At 42.0% G+C, this 17,268-nt stretch overlaps 1 protein-coding gene across 2 annotated transcripts in view; it reads right to left on the bottom strand.

The window, feature by feature from the left end:
• Positions 1 to 8,333: 8,333 nt before the first annotated feature.
• Positions 8,334 to 17,268, bottom strand: part of coro2ba (coronin, actin binding protein, 2Ba) — a 206,533-nt gene continuing 197,598 nt past the window's right edge. For both annotated transcript variants that reach the window (XM_087981465.1, XM_087981466.1), the window contains exon 12: positions 8,334 to 16,278. In XM_087981465.1, the coding sequence (XP_087837591.1) occupies positions 16,147 to 16,278 (132 nt within the window). In that variant the 3' untranslated portion in view covers positions 8,334 to 16,146. The remainder of the gene's footprint in view (positions 16,279 to 17,268) is intronic.

Genomic DNA, 17,268 nt, shown 5'->3' with positions numbered 1-17,268 from the left:
CAGTTTGGATCAGTAATTGGCTTGCTGAAAGAAGACAGAGGGTGGTGGTTGATGGGAAATGTTCATCCTGGAGTCCAGTTACTAGTAGTGTACTGCAAGGGTCGGTGTTGGGTCCACTGCTGTTCGTCATTTTTATAAACGACCTGGATGAGGGCATAGAAGGGTGGGTTAGTAAATTTGCAGATGACACTAAGATTAGATTAGATTAGATTACTTACAGCGTGGAAACAGGCCCTTCGGCCCAACAAGTCCACACCGACCCGCCGAAGCGTGACCCACCCAGACCCATTCTCCTACATTTACCCCTTCACCTAACACTACGGGCAATTTAGCATGGCCAATTCGGTGGAGGTCGGTGGAGTTGTGAATAGTGACGAAGGATGTTGTAGATTACAGAGAGACATAGATAAGCTGCAGAGCTGGGCTGAGAGGTGGCAAATGGAGTTTAATGCAGACAAGTGTGGGGTGATTCACTTTGGTCGGAGTAACCGGAATGCAAAGTACTGGGCTAATGGTAAGATTCTTGGTAGTGTAGATGAGCAGAGAGATCTCGGTGTCCATGTACACAGATCCTTGAAAGTTGCCACCCAGGTTGACAGGGTTGTTAAGAAGGCATACAGTGTTTTAGCTTTTATTAATAGAGGGATCGAGTTCTGGAGCCATGAAGGTATGCTGCAGCTGTACAAAACTCTGGTGCGGCCACACTTGGAGTATTATGTACAGTTCTGGTCACTGTGTTATAGGAAGGATGTGGAAGCTTTGGAAAGGGTGCAGAGGAGATTTACTAGGATGTTGCCTGGTATGGAGGGACGATCTTACGAGGAAAGGCTTAGAGACTTGAGGCTGTTTTCGTTGGAGAGAAGAAGGTTGAGAGGTGACTTAATAGAGACATATAAGATAATCAGAGGGTTAGATAGGGTGGATAGGGAAAGCCTTTTCCAAGTATGGTGACGGCGAGCACAAAGGGGCATAGCTTTAAATTGAGAGGTGATAGATATAGGACAGATGTCAGAGGCAGTTTCTTTACTCAGAGAGTATGCACACAAGCACTCACACACACACAGACACAAACACACACTCAAACACAAATACACACACGCACAAACAAACACACAGTCTGGGGATTGAATAGCATTTCTTTGCACAGACTGATCGTTATGTGTGAGTGTGTTTTTGTGTGTGTTAATGTAAGAGTTTGTGTGTTTGTGTGTGCATGTGTGTTTGTGTGTGAGAGTGTGCGTGTGTTAGATTACATTAGAAGTAATCTAATCTAATCTAACACACGCACACTCTCACACACAAACACACATGCACACACAAACACACAGACAAACTCTTACGTAAACACACACAAAAACACACTCACACATAATGATCAGTCAGAGCAAAGAAATGCTACTCAATCCCCAGACTGAGCAATGTTTTTCTGACATTGCCCTGCATTGGGAGAGCTGCAATGTTGGACTCACCATAAGAGCTAGGAGCAGGTGTTGGCCATTCAGCCCTTGAGCCTGCTTTGCCATTTCATATGATCACATGGCTGATCTCAGCCTCACCTCCACTCTCCTGCCCACTCCCCACAGCCCTTTACCCATTACCAATTGAAAACGATCTATCTCTACCTTAAATTTACTCAATACCCCAGCATCCACCTCACTTTGGGGAGTGAATTCCATAGATTTACAACCCTTTGAAAGAAGTATTTTTTCCTCATCTCTGTTTTAAATTTGCCATCGTTTAAATAAAACTGTGACACGAGATTGCCCCAAATGAGGAAATATTCTTTCTACATCAATTGTTTCAATTCCCTTTAGCATCTTATATATCTCAATTAGATCTCCTCTGATCCTTGTAAGCTCCAGAGTGTATAAGCCTAAATTGCTCAACCTCTCTTCAGAAGGCAAATCTTTCATCTCTGGAAGGTGAACCTCCTCAGAACGGCCTCCTCTACAACTACACGTCACCTCGAGTAAAGGGATGAGGAGGAAGTTCTTTTTTATGAGTTTGGAGATGCCGGTGTTGGACGGGAGTGTACAAAGTTAAAAATCACACAACAGCAGGTTATAGTCCAACAGGTTTAATTGGAAGCACACTAGCATCGCTCCGAAAGCTAGTGTGCTTCCAATTAAACCTGTTGGACTATAACCTGGTGTTGTGTGATTTTTAAACTTTTTTATGAGGGCAGTGTATCTGTGAAATTCTTCACCACTGAGGGCTGTCGAGACTGGGTCATTAAGTACATTCAAGGCTGAGATAAACAGATTCTTAATCTGGAAGAGAATCAAGGGATTTGGGAAAGGGCAGGAAAGTGGAGGTGAGGATAATCAGATCAGCCACGATCTCTCTGAATGGCAAAGCAGTTACAATGGGCTGAATGGCCTACTTCTGTTCCTATCCCTTATGTTTTATGGTCAGTGGTGATTGGCATTTTTTATATTTTATATTCTTTTATTAGAACGCATTTTCTAAGCCACATGTGGAATGAGCTCAGGTTTGTAGCAAACTCCACTGTTTTAAAGAACTGTATATATTAACAAAATGGAAAGTGACTGCAGGTTTAACCTGAGTCGGTGTTTCAGGTAAGGAGAATTTTAAAATGCATTGGTTTTGTTCTCTTTTGAGCTGTGTTATTTTGTTGTGCACTTTCTGAAAATGAAAGGACCCAGCAATGCCAGACCCAGTAACCCAACATGACAGAAGGAGGCTTATCGGCCCATCATACTTATACTAACTTCTTATAGGAGATTGCAATTATTTCCATTTGCTGACTCAAACTTAAAGCTCTGCAAGTGCCTTCACTTTTAAAGCATTAATCAAATTTCCTTTCAACGTTGAATCTTTTTCACCTCAGGCAACACAGCCCCAGATCTTCCCAACTCTCTAACCAAATGAAACATTCCCTTTCTTTCGCATCTCGTTCTCATTGTCCCTGATTGATGTTGTCAGTACATAAACCTGCCAAACCCAATTCACTTGGGAGCAGGTTATCTCCTTCTTCTGTTCATCTGATCTACCTTAACACACAGAGGTTTTTATTCCAGCTTTTCGGGGTTAAGTTGACAGAAAATCAGGAATTATCTCGGAGGCAGAAACTCCCTTTGTTGTATTTTTGACTCCAATCCCAGGTGTGGGATTGAACCCACTGTCTAAGTAACTCCAAGGCAAGAGTGCCACTGAAGTGAATCAGCGGTCACTCAAGGGAGGTAGTGCCTTGTAACACTGTGTCCTGTGAGTAGTATTTTCAATATTAATTCATTTTGCTCGGTGTGTTTTTCAGATGACAGAATCTGTTATAAATGGTTGAATAGTGTAGTCTGCCTTCTAAACTAATAGGCAATCAGCCAGTCAAGGCTGTTTGTGAGGCCTACTAGAGTGAGTGAGAGAGAGAGAGAGAGACGCATTTATCTGGCATCATCTTCATTCATGGAAATATTGCTTTAAAGTGAAGTGGAATGACTCATAGGTCAAGGTTTATCTGATGACCTTGGCTGCAGCTTTTTAACATCCCAAATGGTTATTGCGTGGGATTTTCTTTTATTAAACCTGCACAAATCATCTGCTTTCTTCAGAAGTGCTGTTTGACTCCAGAGTTCCCTATCTACAATCTAATCTGTTGCCTCCTCCACTCAAAGGTTCCCAATCCACCGGCATTTTCCTGGATTATCCCGATATTAAAGATTGATTTCTTTGATGCAGCTGCAAACAATGTAGAATTAAAAACATCATGAGACTTTTTAATCTTTTAATCCTAAATTTCTTCAAAGAGTTTTCTTTGGAATTTATAGAGGAATTGGAAATGGAGGAGGAAGTTGCTGGAGCAGTTGGAGGCAGGGGGATTTGCTTGCTAAATTAGAAAGGGAGAATGGAGACAGGGGGCATCTTTCATTATCACCCTCCCTATTGTATAACGAATGAAACTTAGATTTGCATTTGATGAGAATTGCCAGGTTTCTGACCTACACAGAGATCCACGTGATTTGTTTCACCCCAAACAAGGTCACGCCGAGTCATTGTAAAAGTCTGCAGGTATTGAGAAGCCAGAGGAGCAGCTGGGGTTCATTATTAGCCCTGTCATCTCGGTGTTACGTTGTCTGGTTGAATGAGAATGCACCACTCATTTCTCAGAGAGAAATCTCCCAAGTCTGCCGGTGCCCATAAACCAGAGGTGTCTTCAAAGGCTTGGACACATTTTTAGGATGGAAGGTGGGTATTTACCGTAGGATTTTCTGGGCAGTTTAGGTGGTCAGAAGACTGATAGGATACCCAAAAGATCATTGCATGAAGGCCCTAACCCATTCATGGTCACACCAACTGATGGCTGAGGGGAAATCGCTACACCTCCTGTGGGCGGGCATAGGTCACTATGACGATCTGTGGGCCTGTCAACACCAGAAGCAATGACACCAGGTAACCCCTCTGGGTGCTGTGGCCTCTCAAGCTGCATCTCACCATTTGGTCTCTTCAACCATTAGCAAAAGTACAGTCAATGTTCCCTGAACCCCTCCCAACACTGACTGGTTTGACGCTGCACGTTTCCCAGATGCCAGGATACTGGTGTCATGTCTGGGAGGTCAGTCTTACCCTTCAGCTCCTCCACATCAGGAAGGTAAGCAACAACAATGAATCGTCCGCAGTCTATCTGGGTCACTTTAATCCACTGGGCCCAACCTGGAGCTCACATTACACCCACCTTGAAGTTGATGGTAAATAAAATTGGGATTGGTGCAATTGCATGGTCCTCCTCCTTCAGTTAAGAGCAATGTGTTTGATGTCCAATTTACATTTGTTAAACGTCTGGATAATCCACTCAAAAAAAAAGACAGACTCCAAAATCATTGAAATATTTTACACACAACTTCTCAGCGTATATCTTCCTGACCTCATTTGACAATGTGGAAAATTGCCCAGGTATGTCCTGCACATAAAAAGCAGGACAAATCCAACCCACCAAATGCCACCCAATCAGTCTACTCTTGATCATCAGTAAAGTGATGGACGGTGTCAGTAACAGTGCTATCAAGCAGCACCTGCTCAGCAACAACCTGCTCAGTGTCACCCAGTTTGGGCTCTGCCAGGGCCACTCAGCTCCTGACCTCATTACAGCCTTGGTTCAAACCTGGACAAAAGAGCTGAATTCCAGAGGAGAGTGACAGCCCTTGACATCAAGGCCACATTTGACTGAGTGTAGCATCAAGGAGCCCTGGCAAAAAACTGAAATCAATGGATATTAGGGTGCAAAGTCTCCACTGGTCGAAGTTGTACCTGGCACATAGGAAGATGGTTGTGGTTGTTGGAGGTCAATCATCTCAGCTTCAGGAGACCTCTGCAGGAGTTCCTCGGTTAGTATCCAAAGCTCACCACCTTCAGCTGCTTCAACAATGACCTTCCCTCCATTATAAGGTCAGAAGTGAGGATGTTAACCGATGATTGCATAATGTTCAGCACCATTCACAACTTCTCAGATAGTCCATGTACTTTGTCCCTACCCCTCCCACACATCCAGCAAGCCCTTTCCAAATCCAACAACTTCTCTAACCTGAACTGAATATAACACTACAAATCAGTTTAGGAAATTGGCTCTAACCAAAGTCTGTTGAGATATGGCTAACGTTCAAATGGTCAGATTGATTGCATCTGCCTCAGTGTAACCTATTGATTCTAACTGTAAGTTGTTCAGGAGCATTGACTGATGGCTATAAACAGAAAATGCAGCATATGCTCCCCACCATCTGTGGGGAGAAACAGAGTTAACGGCCTTTCATTAGGCTAATGAAGCTCTCTCCTGGCTGGAAGAAGATGTGCTGTTTATTTGCTGTACTGAGGAACAGCAGTGCTGTTCAAATGCCTTTAATTGTAGGAATTTCTAATAATGACACTTGCTCTCATAATCTCATCTGACACAAGAACATCATCCTATTATAAATGAAATCAGGAAACGCTGGAGAAACTCAGCAGGTCTGACAGCATCTGTGAAGAGAGAAACTGTTGACTCAAGAGTCCAGTATGACTTCTTCAGTGTTTTGAAGAGTATTGTTGGATTCAAAATGTTAACTCTGTTACTGTCTCTACAAATACTGCTAGATCTGCTGAGTCTCTCCAGCATATTCTGATTGTTATTTCACATTAATCCACAGTATTCTGCTCCTGTTAAAAATCCAGACTTTTTTTGCTGGCAGTCTAATCTGTGCTGCTCACAACCTCCTGGAGTTGGTGTATTTTATATCAGTTACACATTAGTCCTGACCCTTAATGAAAACTGAGATTCATTCTAGGATAAGTGTCCGTTGCTGCATCAGATGATTTTAATCCCGTCTCTCCATCAGTAAGGTTTGGCTTCTAAATTTGAAGGGGAGAGCTTTGGTTTTGCCAAACTCATGATCAGTTATCATGTTGATGGAATAGGTCCCAGTTGCAATTACAAAATATTTTGATGGAGATATTCATTCAGACTATACATTGCAACCAATGCATACTTCAGCAAAAAGTGTACAAATGTGAGAAATCAAACATCATGGGGAGAGGAGACAAGCAGATGAAATTATAACTTGTGACCTGATTGATGAATATGCTTTGAAAATTTTAGCAGTGATTAGAAATAAATTCATTGATAATTCAGTTACCAGATTTCTATGTGGCCGGTTTACATTTAAACTTCTGGGCAGACCAAGCAAAACCAGGGAGGTGTCAGAGTCTAGATTAGTGTGGTGCTGGAAAAGCACAGCAGGTCAGGCAGCATCTGAGGAGCAGGAAAATTGACGTTTTAGGCAAAAGCCCTTCATCAGGAAGGTATCGACCAGAGAGGTATCAACCTAGCCCAAGCGATTCAGTTACATTCAATTCCTCTCAATTCTTTCTTTCCTAATATCCTTTCAGCGTTATTATAATAACATAATTCAACTAGTGTGGGAACAGTTGGTACATTAGAATAAAGGGTGCCTTTCGGTAAAACTGATCAAATGGTTACTCAGGAACAGACAAAATAGTGATTAGGGCAATAAATAACATAAATGAACTAGTGTGTACAAAATAGGAAATTTATAACAGGCATCAAATTAGATCGCTTGATTAATGAAGTGATGATCTTCAGCACTCATACACATGATTAACTAGCTATGATTTATGCAAGTAATAAGCTACAGTGCTAAGGGTTTCTATAGCTGCTTATTCAAATCATTCACTGACATTCAGCAGTGTTGAAGAATGAAGCTGAAAGCAGCAGGAATAAGGGGTGGGAACTGTGATATAGGGAAAAAGAAGCAAAAGTGGATAGAGACAGGGAAGTCCAGAGAAAGGCAGAGACATGGCTTAGAAAGACAGGGAATGAGGTGGTGAGGATGGGAAGATGTGGATAAGAGTGAGGGTAGAGAGCAGAAAGAAAAAACAGAGACAGAAAGAGAGAGAGCAATAGAAATACAAATGAGTGAAAAAGACAAACAGGAAACTACCTATTGGTCCATCCAGCCTCTCTCTTAAAGGAACTAGAAGTACAGTTTTTGCAAGGGATAGGCAGTGGGGGTGATGGGTAAGGAATTCTATCACGTAAGAACCAAGTGGAAGAAGGAAAGAATTTAAGGTTGACAAATATTAGGAAATGACTTCCTGGTGAAACTAATATCCTGAGGATCATAATCAAGACTCCAGATTTGAAAGGAGTCATGATGGATCATTTAGGGTGATGGTTTGCTCTTATAAAGTGAGACTGATACCTAATTGCCTCCCTCCTCTCCGTGGTTACCTGGGAGAAGGAGCATGTGGTATCCATTTCAGGGCCCCCATGACCACTGGATACCAGAGAGACTGTGATATTATCATTACCCCCCAAGATCAATTTTTAACTTAAATTGTGAAGTTTCCTTTTAGGTTTGTCCACACAGCCCCTCTGAAGAGCATCCCACCCAGACCTACCCTCCTATCCTATCCCTGTAACCCTGCATTTCCCATGACTAATCCACCTACCCTGCAGATCCTTGGATACTATGGGCAATTTAGCGTGGCCGATCCACCCTAACCTGCACATCTTTGGACTGTGGGAGGAAACCCATGCAAACACAGGGAGAATGTGCAAACTCCACAGACAGTTGCCCGAGGGCGGAATCAAACCTGGGTCCCTGGCTCTGTGAGGCAGTAGTGCTAACCACTGAGACACTATGCTTTCTAACCACTGAGGCACTGTGCGTCAATATCCATTTCCATCATAGCTATTGTGCTTCATGTCTATGTGAAAGACTTGGAGATGTTATAGAGGGAAGCAACATGTTTTATAGGTCAAGACTCTCTTTTGAATAATCTTAAGTAATCAGAATATTAAAAACAGAGAAAACAGCATCTTATTATTATTATTGAATGCGCTCATGTGATTTTTAGAAAGGTAAAATCACAGTGACCAGGACTTTTATTAGTTGAAGAAATGAGTATTCACATTACACAATGATGGCAGGGTAGAACATTATACATAGGCAAAAATAAAATGTACAGTGCATACATATCACAGAGTCTTTAACTACCATCTATTCTGAACAATTCTCACAAAGGGGTGGCTAATTCATCGCCTCACTATCCAAAAAGGCATCAACATTATCTAACTTGCCTACCCCCACGAAGTCTGGCCAATTAGCATTACCTCATATGAAAGTCTGTCTCTGTTGCCTGCGTTGGTTAGTTTAGATCCTGGAATCTCAGCCTATTTTATTTATTTCTTCAGTGTCTATTCTTTGCTAAAAGAGTTTTTCTTTTCATAATCCTTTACCACAATCACTCTGGGATTGCGATGTTACCATGACTTCCCTGCTAAGTTTTCATTTTACTGCAAAACTCACTGCTCCCAAGCAAATATCTGTCCCAACAATAGTCTTAATACTTGATGCTTGGCACATGGACTGAAATAATTAGATTTCTCCCCAGATTTCCTCCAGTGAAAATATAGACTTTCACAGATAAACAGACCTCTTCAGCCCAGGCAAAACAAGATGACAGTGTAAGTTATCCATGAATCAATGAGATTGTGTCAACCATAGTTAGATAATGGCCGTATTTTCTCGAAAGCATATTACGTGTGTACCTTTCTACATTCGCAGTTTATCTCTGCATATTCGTAATTGTTACTCAGCACAGAATATGAACAGTATTTTGTGAGTGTGAGATACAGTGTAGTAACAATGTGTTGGGGTGGTGGGTTTCACAGCATGTCTTGTGGTCTCCCAGGCAGTCGCTCAGAGAGGGACTACACCTTGGTCTCAGCCTGACAGCCAAATACAGAATCAGCTCAAGCTGAGCCAGAAATCCTCAACATTACAGTATTTGTGGATTCATTTATTAAAATAGTATTGTCAGTTGGTCACATTGACAGTCACAAACAAGCTTTTGGGTGAAGAGGGTTATGAGTGAGGTATCATAAGTGGATCAGGGTTATTTCAGTCTCCATCTTGTCTTCATTTTCATACCTCCATTGTGAATACCTATATCCATATCTTTAATGGGAACTGTCACTGATAAACCCTGGGTGCATTTGCACTGTGACAAGATTGCATAGACAGTTCCTGTTATAAAACAAATTTTTACATTGTAGGTTTCTAACAGGTGTAAGGTTTTTGTATATTATTCAGATATAGTTAGCGTTGACGACAGAAAATGCTGCAGGTACTCAGCAGGAACTATTCTGATCCCATTTTAATTATTGCCTGTAGCCCTATTAATGCACACACCCACCTGATTATACCCAACTGCTTCACAGCAAACTCTGTACAGACAGAAAATCGGAGTAGATTCATTCCTGACCTGCATTATTCAATTCTGTATCAAACGGTATAATTGCTAACTTCAGGCCAGCTGCTACTCTTTAGGTTTCTCTTCACCTTTCTATAAAGAGGTGAAATATCAAGATTGAAGGCAATAAATACATTTCACGGGGTTGGGGGAGGGGGGTGAGGAACTCAGAAACAGGCGGGTATTGCGGAGTGGCTCCCCTGGTCTACACTGACATGGTCAAAGTGACTCAAACCTGGCTCTTTCACTCAGAGTTGGCCAATTCATTATTACTGGTTACGACATTTGAACATTAGCTTGCCCCTATTTGTTCAGAAGGTCCATGATCCAGAGAGTTCAAGCAAGTCCATATAAATGGAAACGTGTGCTTCATTGTGTAACATTCAACACATTGAGGAAGTGAACTCATTTGAAATGTTCCTGAGCATTCAAGCTCTTTTCTAGATACTTTCTGAATCAATCTATTCGGAGAAGTTATTACACATCTCTGAAGCAGTTGGGACTTAAACCTGGGCCTCCTGGCTCAGAGGCCAGTACATTGCCACTGTACCACATGAGCCCTGAGTCTCTTTTCCAATAAGCAGAGAATTTGCCACGTTAACTCTGCCCCTTCAAATACTTTCTGCATTCAATATTTTAATGTCTCGGTTCATACAGTTGTGGTTTCGAGGGGAAACAGTGGCAGCGTCCCCACTGCTGAACCAGAAGAACTTGGATACAAGTCACACCATCTCCACAGGTGTGTAAGAGCATATCAAAACAGATCAGTTATAAAATATCTACAATTATTGTTTAATTTTTCCCAGCGATAATATTGGGCTCACGGAACATTTGTGTACTGTCACCTGTTGGCATAATTAAGAATGAATTCCAGAGCAGACCAGGCAGTTAAATATGGTGGCTCCTGTATGTACTTTGGCTCTATGGGTAATCAGTGTCAAGATTCCCATTACTGAGCTGCAGGGCCATGACCTGTCCAAGGAATACACAGAAAACATGCTCAGCCTCTGATATTTGAGAATGTCAAAAACAGGAGAAAAAATATACCTATTAATATTCATAGGAACATGCAAGGTGGTTTATCATCTATGTACTTGTTCATTTGATGTACGGGAATTCTGATGTTGTTTGAAGATAGGACAGTGCCCTTTGAAATAGACACTAAATGTGAGGCCCAACTTCTCACTCAAAGTTTGAGTCAAAGACATAGTCTTACTCTTGATCTGTGAATGAACAGCAAGGTGACATCCTCCGGGCGATCTGATATTTTGGAACTGTTGAAACAGTGAAGGGAAATCACGCCTTCACTGATAGATGGAGGTGGGTAGATGTCCTCTGAGCTACAGGACTGAAGGCTTGTGCTATTCCACATTAATAAATCAATCCCAGAAATAACAGTGATACCTTCTGCTCTGCCACTGACTCTGCCACATTACAAATCTCCTGAGGGAAGGTTAGGCGAAGATTTGCTCTGCGCCAACAGAGCACGTGCACCAAATCTCTACAATCCCCCTCTAGCCGCTTATGGAGTTAGAGAGTCATACAGCACAGAAACAGGCTCTTCTGTCCAACTCGTCCATGCTGACCAAATTTCCCAAACTAAATTAGTCCCACCGATCCTCCATCACACATATGATCCTGAGCACAGCATACCCATGGTCCTAGTACCTTAAAGACTATAATCTTCTAAACCAAATACCATAATTCCCTCCTTGGCCTTGTCTTTGTAATTCTCCGATCCATTGCCAGTGTTTGGTTTGGTGAACCAACACCAAATTGACGACTAGCTACTGGAGCAGACTGCATGCCGGAATTGTCAGCCTGTGCTCCCTACAGCTGAGGCTGTGTGTTGGCATTGGCACTTTACAAGATGACACATTGTGGGGAACCTGAAGCTTGTGGGATGAAACCTCACTCCAGAGCTTCAGCCTGGGTCTCGGCTGGGTCTAGGCTGAAGCCACCGAGAGCAGTTGTCCTCTGATGGACAAGCCATCTTTTGGATGGGACAGTAAATTGAAAGGCAACAGGAAGTCTTCAGGTGCCAGTGGGTAATATCCCTTCCTCTGGGCCAGAAGGTCCAGGTGAGGTCCCACATCAGGGCTTTATTGCCACTGAAAGGGTGGAATACTGCAACCAAGTAGACTGTATCACGCTGTAAATTCTGTAGGAGGCTAGATGAGAGTGTGCAGCTGGCCAGCCAGGATTGGGTGATCGTTACAGCACAGCAGTCTGCCTGCATTACAAGACTCAATGCACAGCTACCTGACAGCAGTAAGCATCCTCCTCATTTCCAGGGGCAACCACACACACACACACACAAACTGAAAGGTTGCCAAGTCTTATTGGAATTCCTGAGCAGAATCATAGAATTGCTCTGATGGAGGCTGTTTGGCCCATTGTGCCTATACTAGTTCAATGACCAAGTGCCAATCTCTTGCCTTCGCTCCATACTCTTGCTTGCCCTTTCTATCCAAATTATCAATGAATGCCCACTTGAATGATTCATGTAATGGACTGTCTTCAACCAGCTCCCTCAAGCAAACACACCTTTCATGTCCCATCTCCAATATCTTTACAACTGAGTGTTTAAAGTAAATGGAAACAAGCATTAGTTTTTCTTAAAAATGCTTTGGCAATGGTTTTCACAGCCTGCACAGCAGGTGAATCTTGAATTCCTGAAGACTACATCCTAGCCCTGGAGACTCCATCTGTCTGGATAGACTCACAAGACTCCATGGCAACACTTATAGCAGGAAGTTCCTGTCCAAATTCCCTGCTGCAGCCAACATAAAATTACCCATCATTCATCTCAACTGCTGATCATAGGATCTTGCTTTGTCTAACTATGCTACTGTGCTTGCCTCCAATGACAGCACTGACTTCATTTCAACATTAATTCAATGTGAAAAGCTGCAGGACTCCATGAGAAACCATAGTATAAGAACAAGTGGAGGGCTCTTGTGGTCCAGCAGTAGTGCTCTACATCTGAGCCAGGAGGCCAGATTCAAGTCCCACCTGCTAGGGAGGTACAAAAGAGCATCTGTGAACAGGTTGATCAGGAAAATGCAAAAGATCTTTCACCGACCTTCTCTGTGGGTCTTCGAAACCATAGAACAAAGTGACGAGGCTACGGGGGAAGAGATGGGTATGCAGGCTACACCTTCTTGGAATCACTTTTCATTTCTCTCTACTGTATGATCTTCACTGACCTTCTCACAAAAGTGAAAACTAGACCCATTTAACAAGCAGGCATACTCAGATCCTGTAGACTGTCGGGGAGACATGATGATGGATTATTTATCAGACTTGTTCACATTTGTGACTGTATTGAATAAATATTCTAGTCTGTTATGCCAAGCATGTATCTGTGCCTTAATCCTGTTAAATGTGGTGGAGTTTGCAAAGTGCAAAAGTGTTAGTCTAATTATGTCTCTGGTTGCTCACCACACTGACTGTAATATTGGCAGTCACAAGGTGTTCATAGTGTTTGGAACATTTAGCCACCCATTCAATTCACACATTCTAATGTAATTGACGTCCAAGTGATTGTTCAAAATATCTGCTAGATTGGCAACTTGGAGTTGGAAAGGCAGAGGGGAAAATCTTGACTTTGTGCAATGATAATAAGTTATAACATTTCTAACTGCCCCAAGTTATATTTTCATGGACCACGTTTTGACAATATCAGTATCTTCCCCATATGTTACCAATGCTCTTTGTGCAAGAATATCTCTTCAGGAATTGGGGTCAGATGTTAGCTGAAATCTTGCCAATGGTTCAGTCAGAGTCTGTCTGGGAACAAGAAGCTAATCAGAGCATCAGTGATAGTGCTCCATCCTATATAGTGTTTTGCAAAATAATTCAATTGTATGGAAGAGGCCTGCTTTTATTTTCAGAAGTTGAATAAATCTTGCAATTACCATAACTTTTGTAAGAGAGACAGTTGACTGCATCTTATTCTCCTGTACTCATCAAGACAAACACAAGAATGCCAAATTTCAAGCAATCACAACAATCATAATCAATCAGTCAGCCCATTAACACTCTTTTCTCCTGTAGTATAAATTATTGTGAACACTTGAAATCTGGCATTCTTGCATGTGTCCTGATGTTTCCAGAGGAAAAGCTTCAGTCACATGTCTTTCTTTTCAACAACATTCAAGAACTGTACCATCAAGCAGTTATGAATATATAGTTCATAGTGTTCACTTTATCTCATTCGTAGCTTAGGCTTCATCTGGGATCAGGTGTTTAATTCAAACCAATTGAAGATGAAAAGGTTGGAGGTAGTGTATTGTAATCAGCCAGAACAGGGCTCTCTAGTCTTGCTACATGTTCCTAGGTATTACGTGAAAGGTGAATGAGGACATTTACACAGTGTAGTGATTCTATGGTGATTTCTATGTTGATTTCACTATCTGCTGCAGGAAAGTGGAGAAAATGTAAACACAATTTTGACAGCACATTCTCCCATTCTGCAACGTGATTCGCCCCTTTCTTATGAAAAGGGTCAAAGTTCATCAAGTACAGCTTTGGACGGAACTGTAACATCCCCTCCACTCTACCCCAACAATGGATCTCAGACACCAAGCTCAAACAACATCCTCTTCCTCGTTCAGAGTTTCAGTATTTCCATTGGCCACACAATGGCCTTCTCAGGTGTTTGGTGTTGAACAGGGATCAAGTGAACTGGGGCAGGAACTGACACAGCCCAAGATCATTTCAAAACCCTTGAAATTGGCAGCTGGAAGAAACATTATTCTGTTCAATCTCAAAGGTGGCAAGGACAAAATAGGAGTTCTAGGTAGTTTTCAGTTGCCCCAACTCACCTTTTTGCCCAATATTTATGTGCGTAGACCCTTGCATTGAGATCATACTTGCTATTACAACTGACTTGTTCCTACAGACACAATCATTCAAAAGACAGACTTATATTTCAAGTGGAATCTACCGCCCACAGAGCAGTAATAAATTTGGGGCCTAAAGCCCTAAAAGGGACTGCAATATCCTCTTTAAAGGAAACTCAAGTTTATATAATCAAACCTTTCAACAATTTCCTCCAGCAGAAAATCTTTGTGATGAGCCCCAGTATCTGGCGGTCCCCATTCAATGTTTACAGACTGTCTGTGCTGGGGAGGTCTGGAGTCACCATCTCCATTTCACCCATTGTTTGTTTCCCAAGCTCCCAGCTCAGATACGGCACATCCAACCTACCATCATCATTAGGGACAATCTCAATTTACTGCATCATAGTTGGACATTTCCACTTCCAACAATCTTAAGGCCTTCAAAGTGCTCGAAGTCAAACTGTAAGTAGATTTATTGGCCTGTGCCTGATCCAAGTTCTCTTATTTTAAAATGTCGCTTTATCACTAATAGTAGCACGGGCAAAACTCACAGTTGGCAGTTTGGAGCTGTGTGTTCACCAAACAAGAGGGAATTGGACTGGGCCTTACAGAGGAAGAGACAGACTGGGACTTACACAGGGAGAATCAGCCTGGGCTTTACAGAGGGAGAGTCAGACTGGGCCTTGCAGATGGAGAGTCAGACTGGGCCTTGCAGAGGTGGAAACAGACTGGGCCTTACATCCTATCTGTCATAGCTGGAGTTGAAATAAAGTGATGGGAGGTATTTTGTAGAGTGCTCACTCGATGGAGCAACAATATTCCATTCTAATGCTGCCATAACTACTCTGGATCTTGAGAATCTGTTTTCCATTGTAGGGACACTTGAATTTTAGACAGTAATGAGCTCAGTATGAAAGCCAGTCAGACTCAACGTTCGATGTTCCTTCATTAGCCCGTGTACTGTCATTACCCTGATACACTAGTTAGAGATTAATATTGGGGGATGGAGCTAACACAACTGTGATTAAATTGAGCAGGAGAGTCCACGATTGAGGTAGTGATACATGGACTGTACAAGGAGTAGATCTGATGGACCAAATGGCCTGATCTTGTTCTAAGTTCACGTATTAAAACTTCGCTTTAACCCTAGTAACTGCATGGGCAAAGCTCACAAAGACGGAATCTGTGAGGCACCTTGGAATATTTAATGTAAAACAGTTCACTAGCACAGAAATGTTTTAAATATATGTCTCAAAGTTGCTAATGAGAACAGGAAATTAGCTCGCCAGGTACCTGCTGGGATACAGTGCATAGACCATCTCAGATCTTGCATTAGGTTGTGCACATAACTGAATATTTTTTTTGTTTTAAAAAAAAGACATGTGACTTCCAGTTTATCTTGTCTTTTGGGAAGGTGGGGAAGAATTCTATGTGTGCGCGTTTTTTAAAAACAGGCCCTATAGTACTGGGGGTCTTATAGCCTGCAGGTTATGGTATTTCAGTGATTTGCAGGAGGGATGAGGGAGTAGCTGTCAGCTCAAGTGCTCTTTGGGACGTTTCGCAAGTTTTTCAGCTCCAATTCCAATTGCCGTATTTTCACATCTTTCTGTGTCAACTCCTCCTTCAGTCTCCGGATCTCATCTTGCTGACGGAAGAACATTCGAAGGAGCTAAACAAATGACATTTTAAATAAATCAGTCCAAAGAATTCTAATTTAGTCCTCTTCCTTTCTCTCTCCCTCTACAATCTTCTTCAAATATTCTCATCCCTTCCTTCCCTGCTCTTCCATCTCCTCCTCCCTCTCATCCCCTTCATTTTCCCCTTTCATTTCCTCTCTCTCCTTGAAGTCTCCTTAGGAAGTCAGCATTTGATGGTATTCCATAAGCACTGATATATTTTGGATAATTATTATGGATCAGACCAGACCCCTTTAAAATATATTAGGAAGGTAGCCCAGAGCCTAATGTTATCTTATTTTTAAAGGTAAATTTAAAGTGCCTTGTTCCACATGCAATGCCACTGGTCAAATGATTCGACATTAAGGAAAAACACAACTTATTTAAATGCTATAATTAAGATACAAGCAAAACAGAGAAGAACTTTGAATAATTTAACTCTACTGGAAAACTTCACAGAATAGTAGACACAGTAACCAGTTCTAACATAGCAACACAGTCTGTTCTGATATAACACAATAGTTCTGTTCCTATGTGATCCCGCATTATAAGAAAATCACATAATAGCAGCTCCATTTGAACCAATGGGTCTGGAATCACATTATTAGCCAACATAGGTAAGGAAAGTTTGGTTTCTACAAATAATGGTCTAAATTCTTCAATCGCGTTATAGCCAATTTGTGTTGAAGAAATGCATGTTATAGCAGAATCAACTGTATAGCAACATGTGCAGACACGCCCTTGGCAAAAAGGCAAATTCAGAAAAATAGATTTATCTCAAAGGTAACCCAGCAGTGGAGAGAAACCCCAGCTTCTAGCTGTAACCGAGTGAGGGAAAAGATAGACTTCACTTCTTCAAGCTCAAAACAGCAATTGCTTAAAGCTAAACGTAAAAACCTTAGAAATCCTGGACTGTGAGAGCTGGTTACACCCATCCAGGCTGCTTCTATTGTTTCAACTTAAAAAATCCAAGTCCCTCACAA

This window comes from Chiloscyllium plagiosum, unplaced genomic scaffold (genome assembly GCF_037043375.1).
Source record: "Chiloscyllium plagiosum isolate Xiang-an unplaced genomic scaffold, Cpla_swu_hap1 HiC_scaffold_39, whole genome shotgun sequence".
NCBI lineage: Eukaryota > Metazoa > Chordata > Chondrichthyes > Orectolobiformes > Hemiscylliidae > Chiloscyllium > Chiloscyllium plagiosum.
This window is presented reverse-complemented; position numbering and strand designations above follow the sequence as displayed.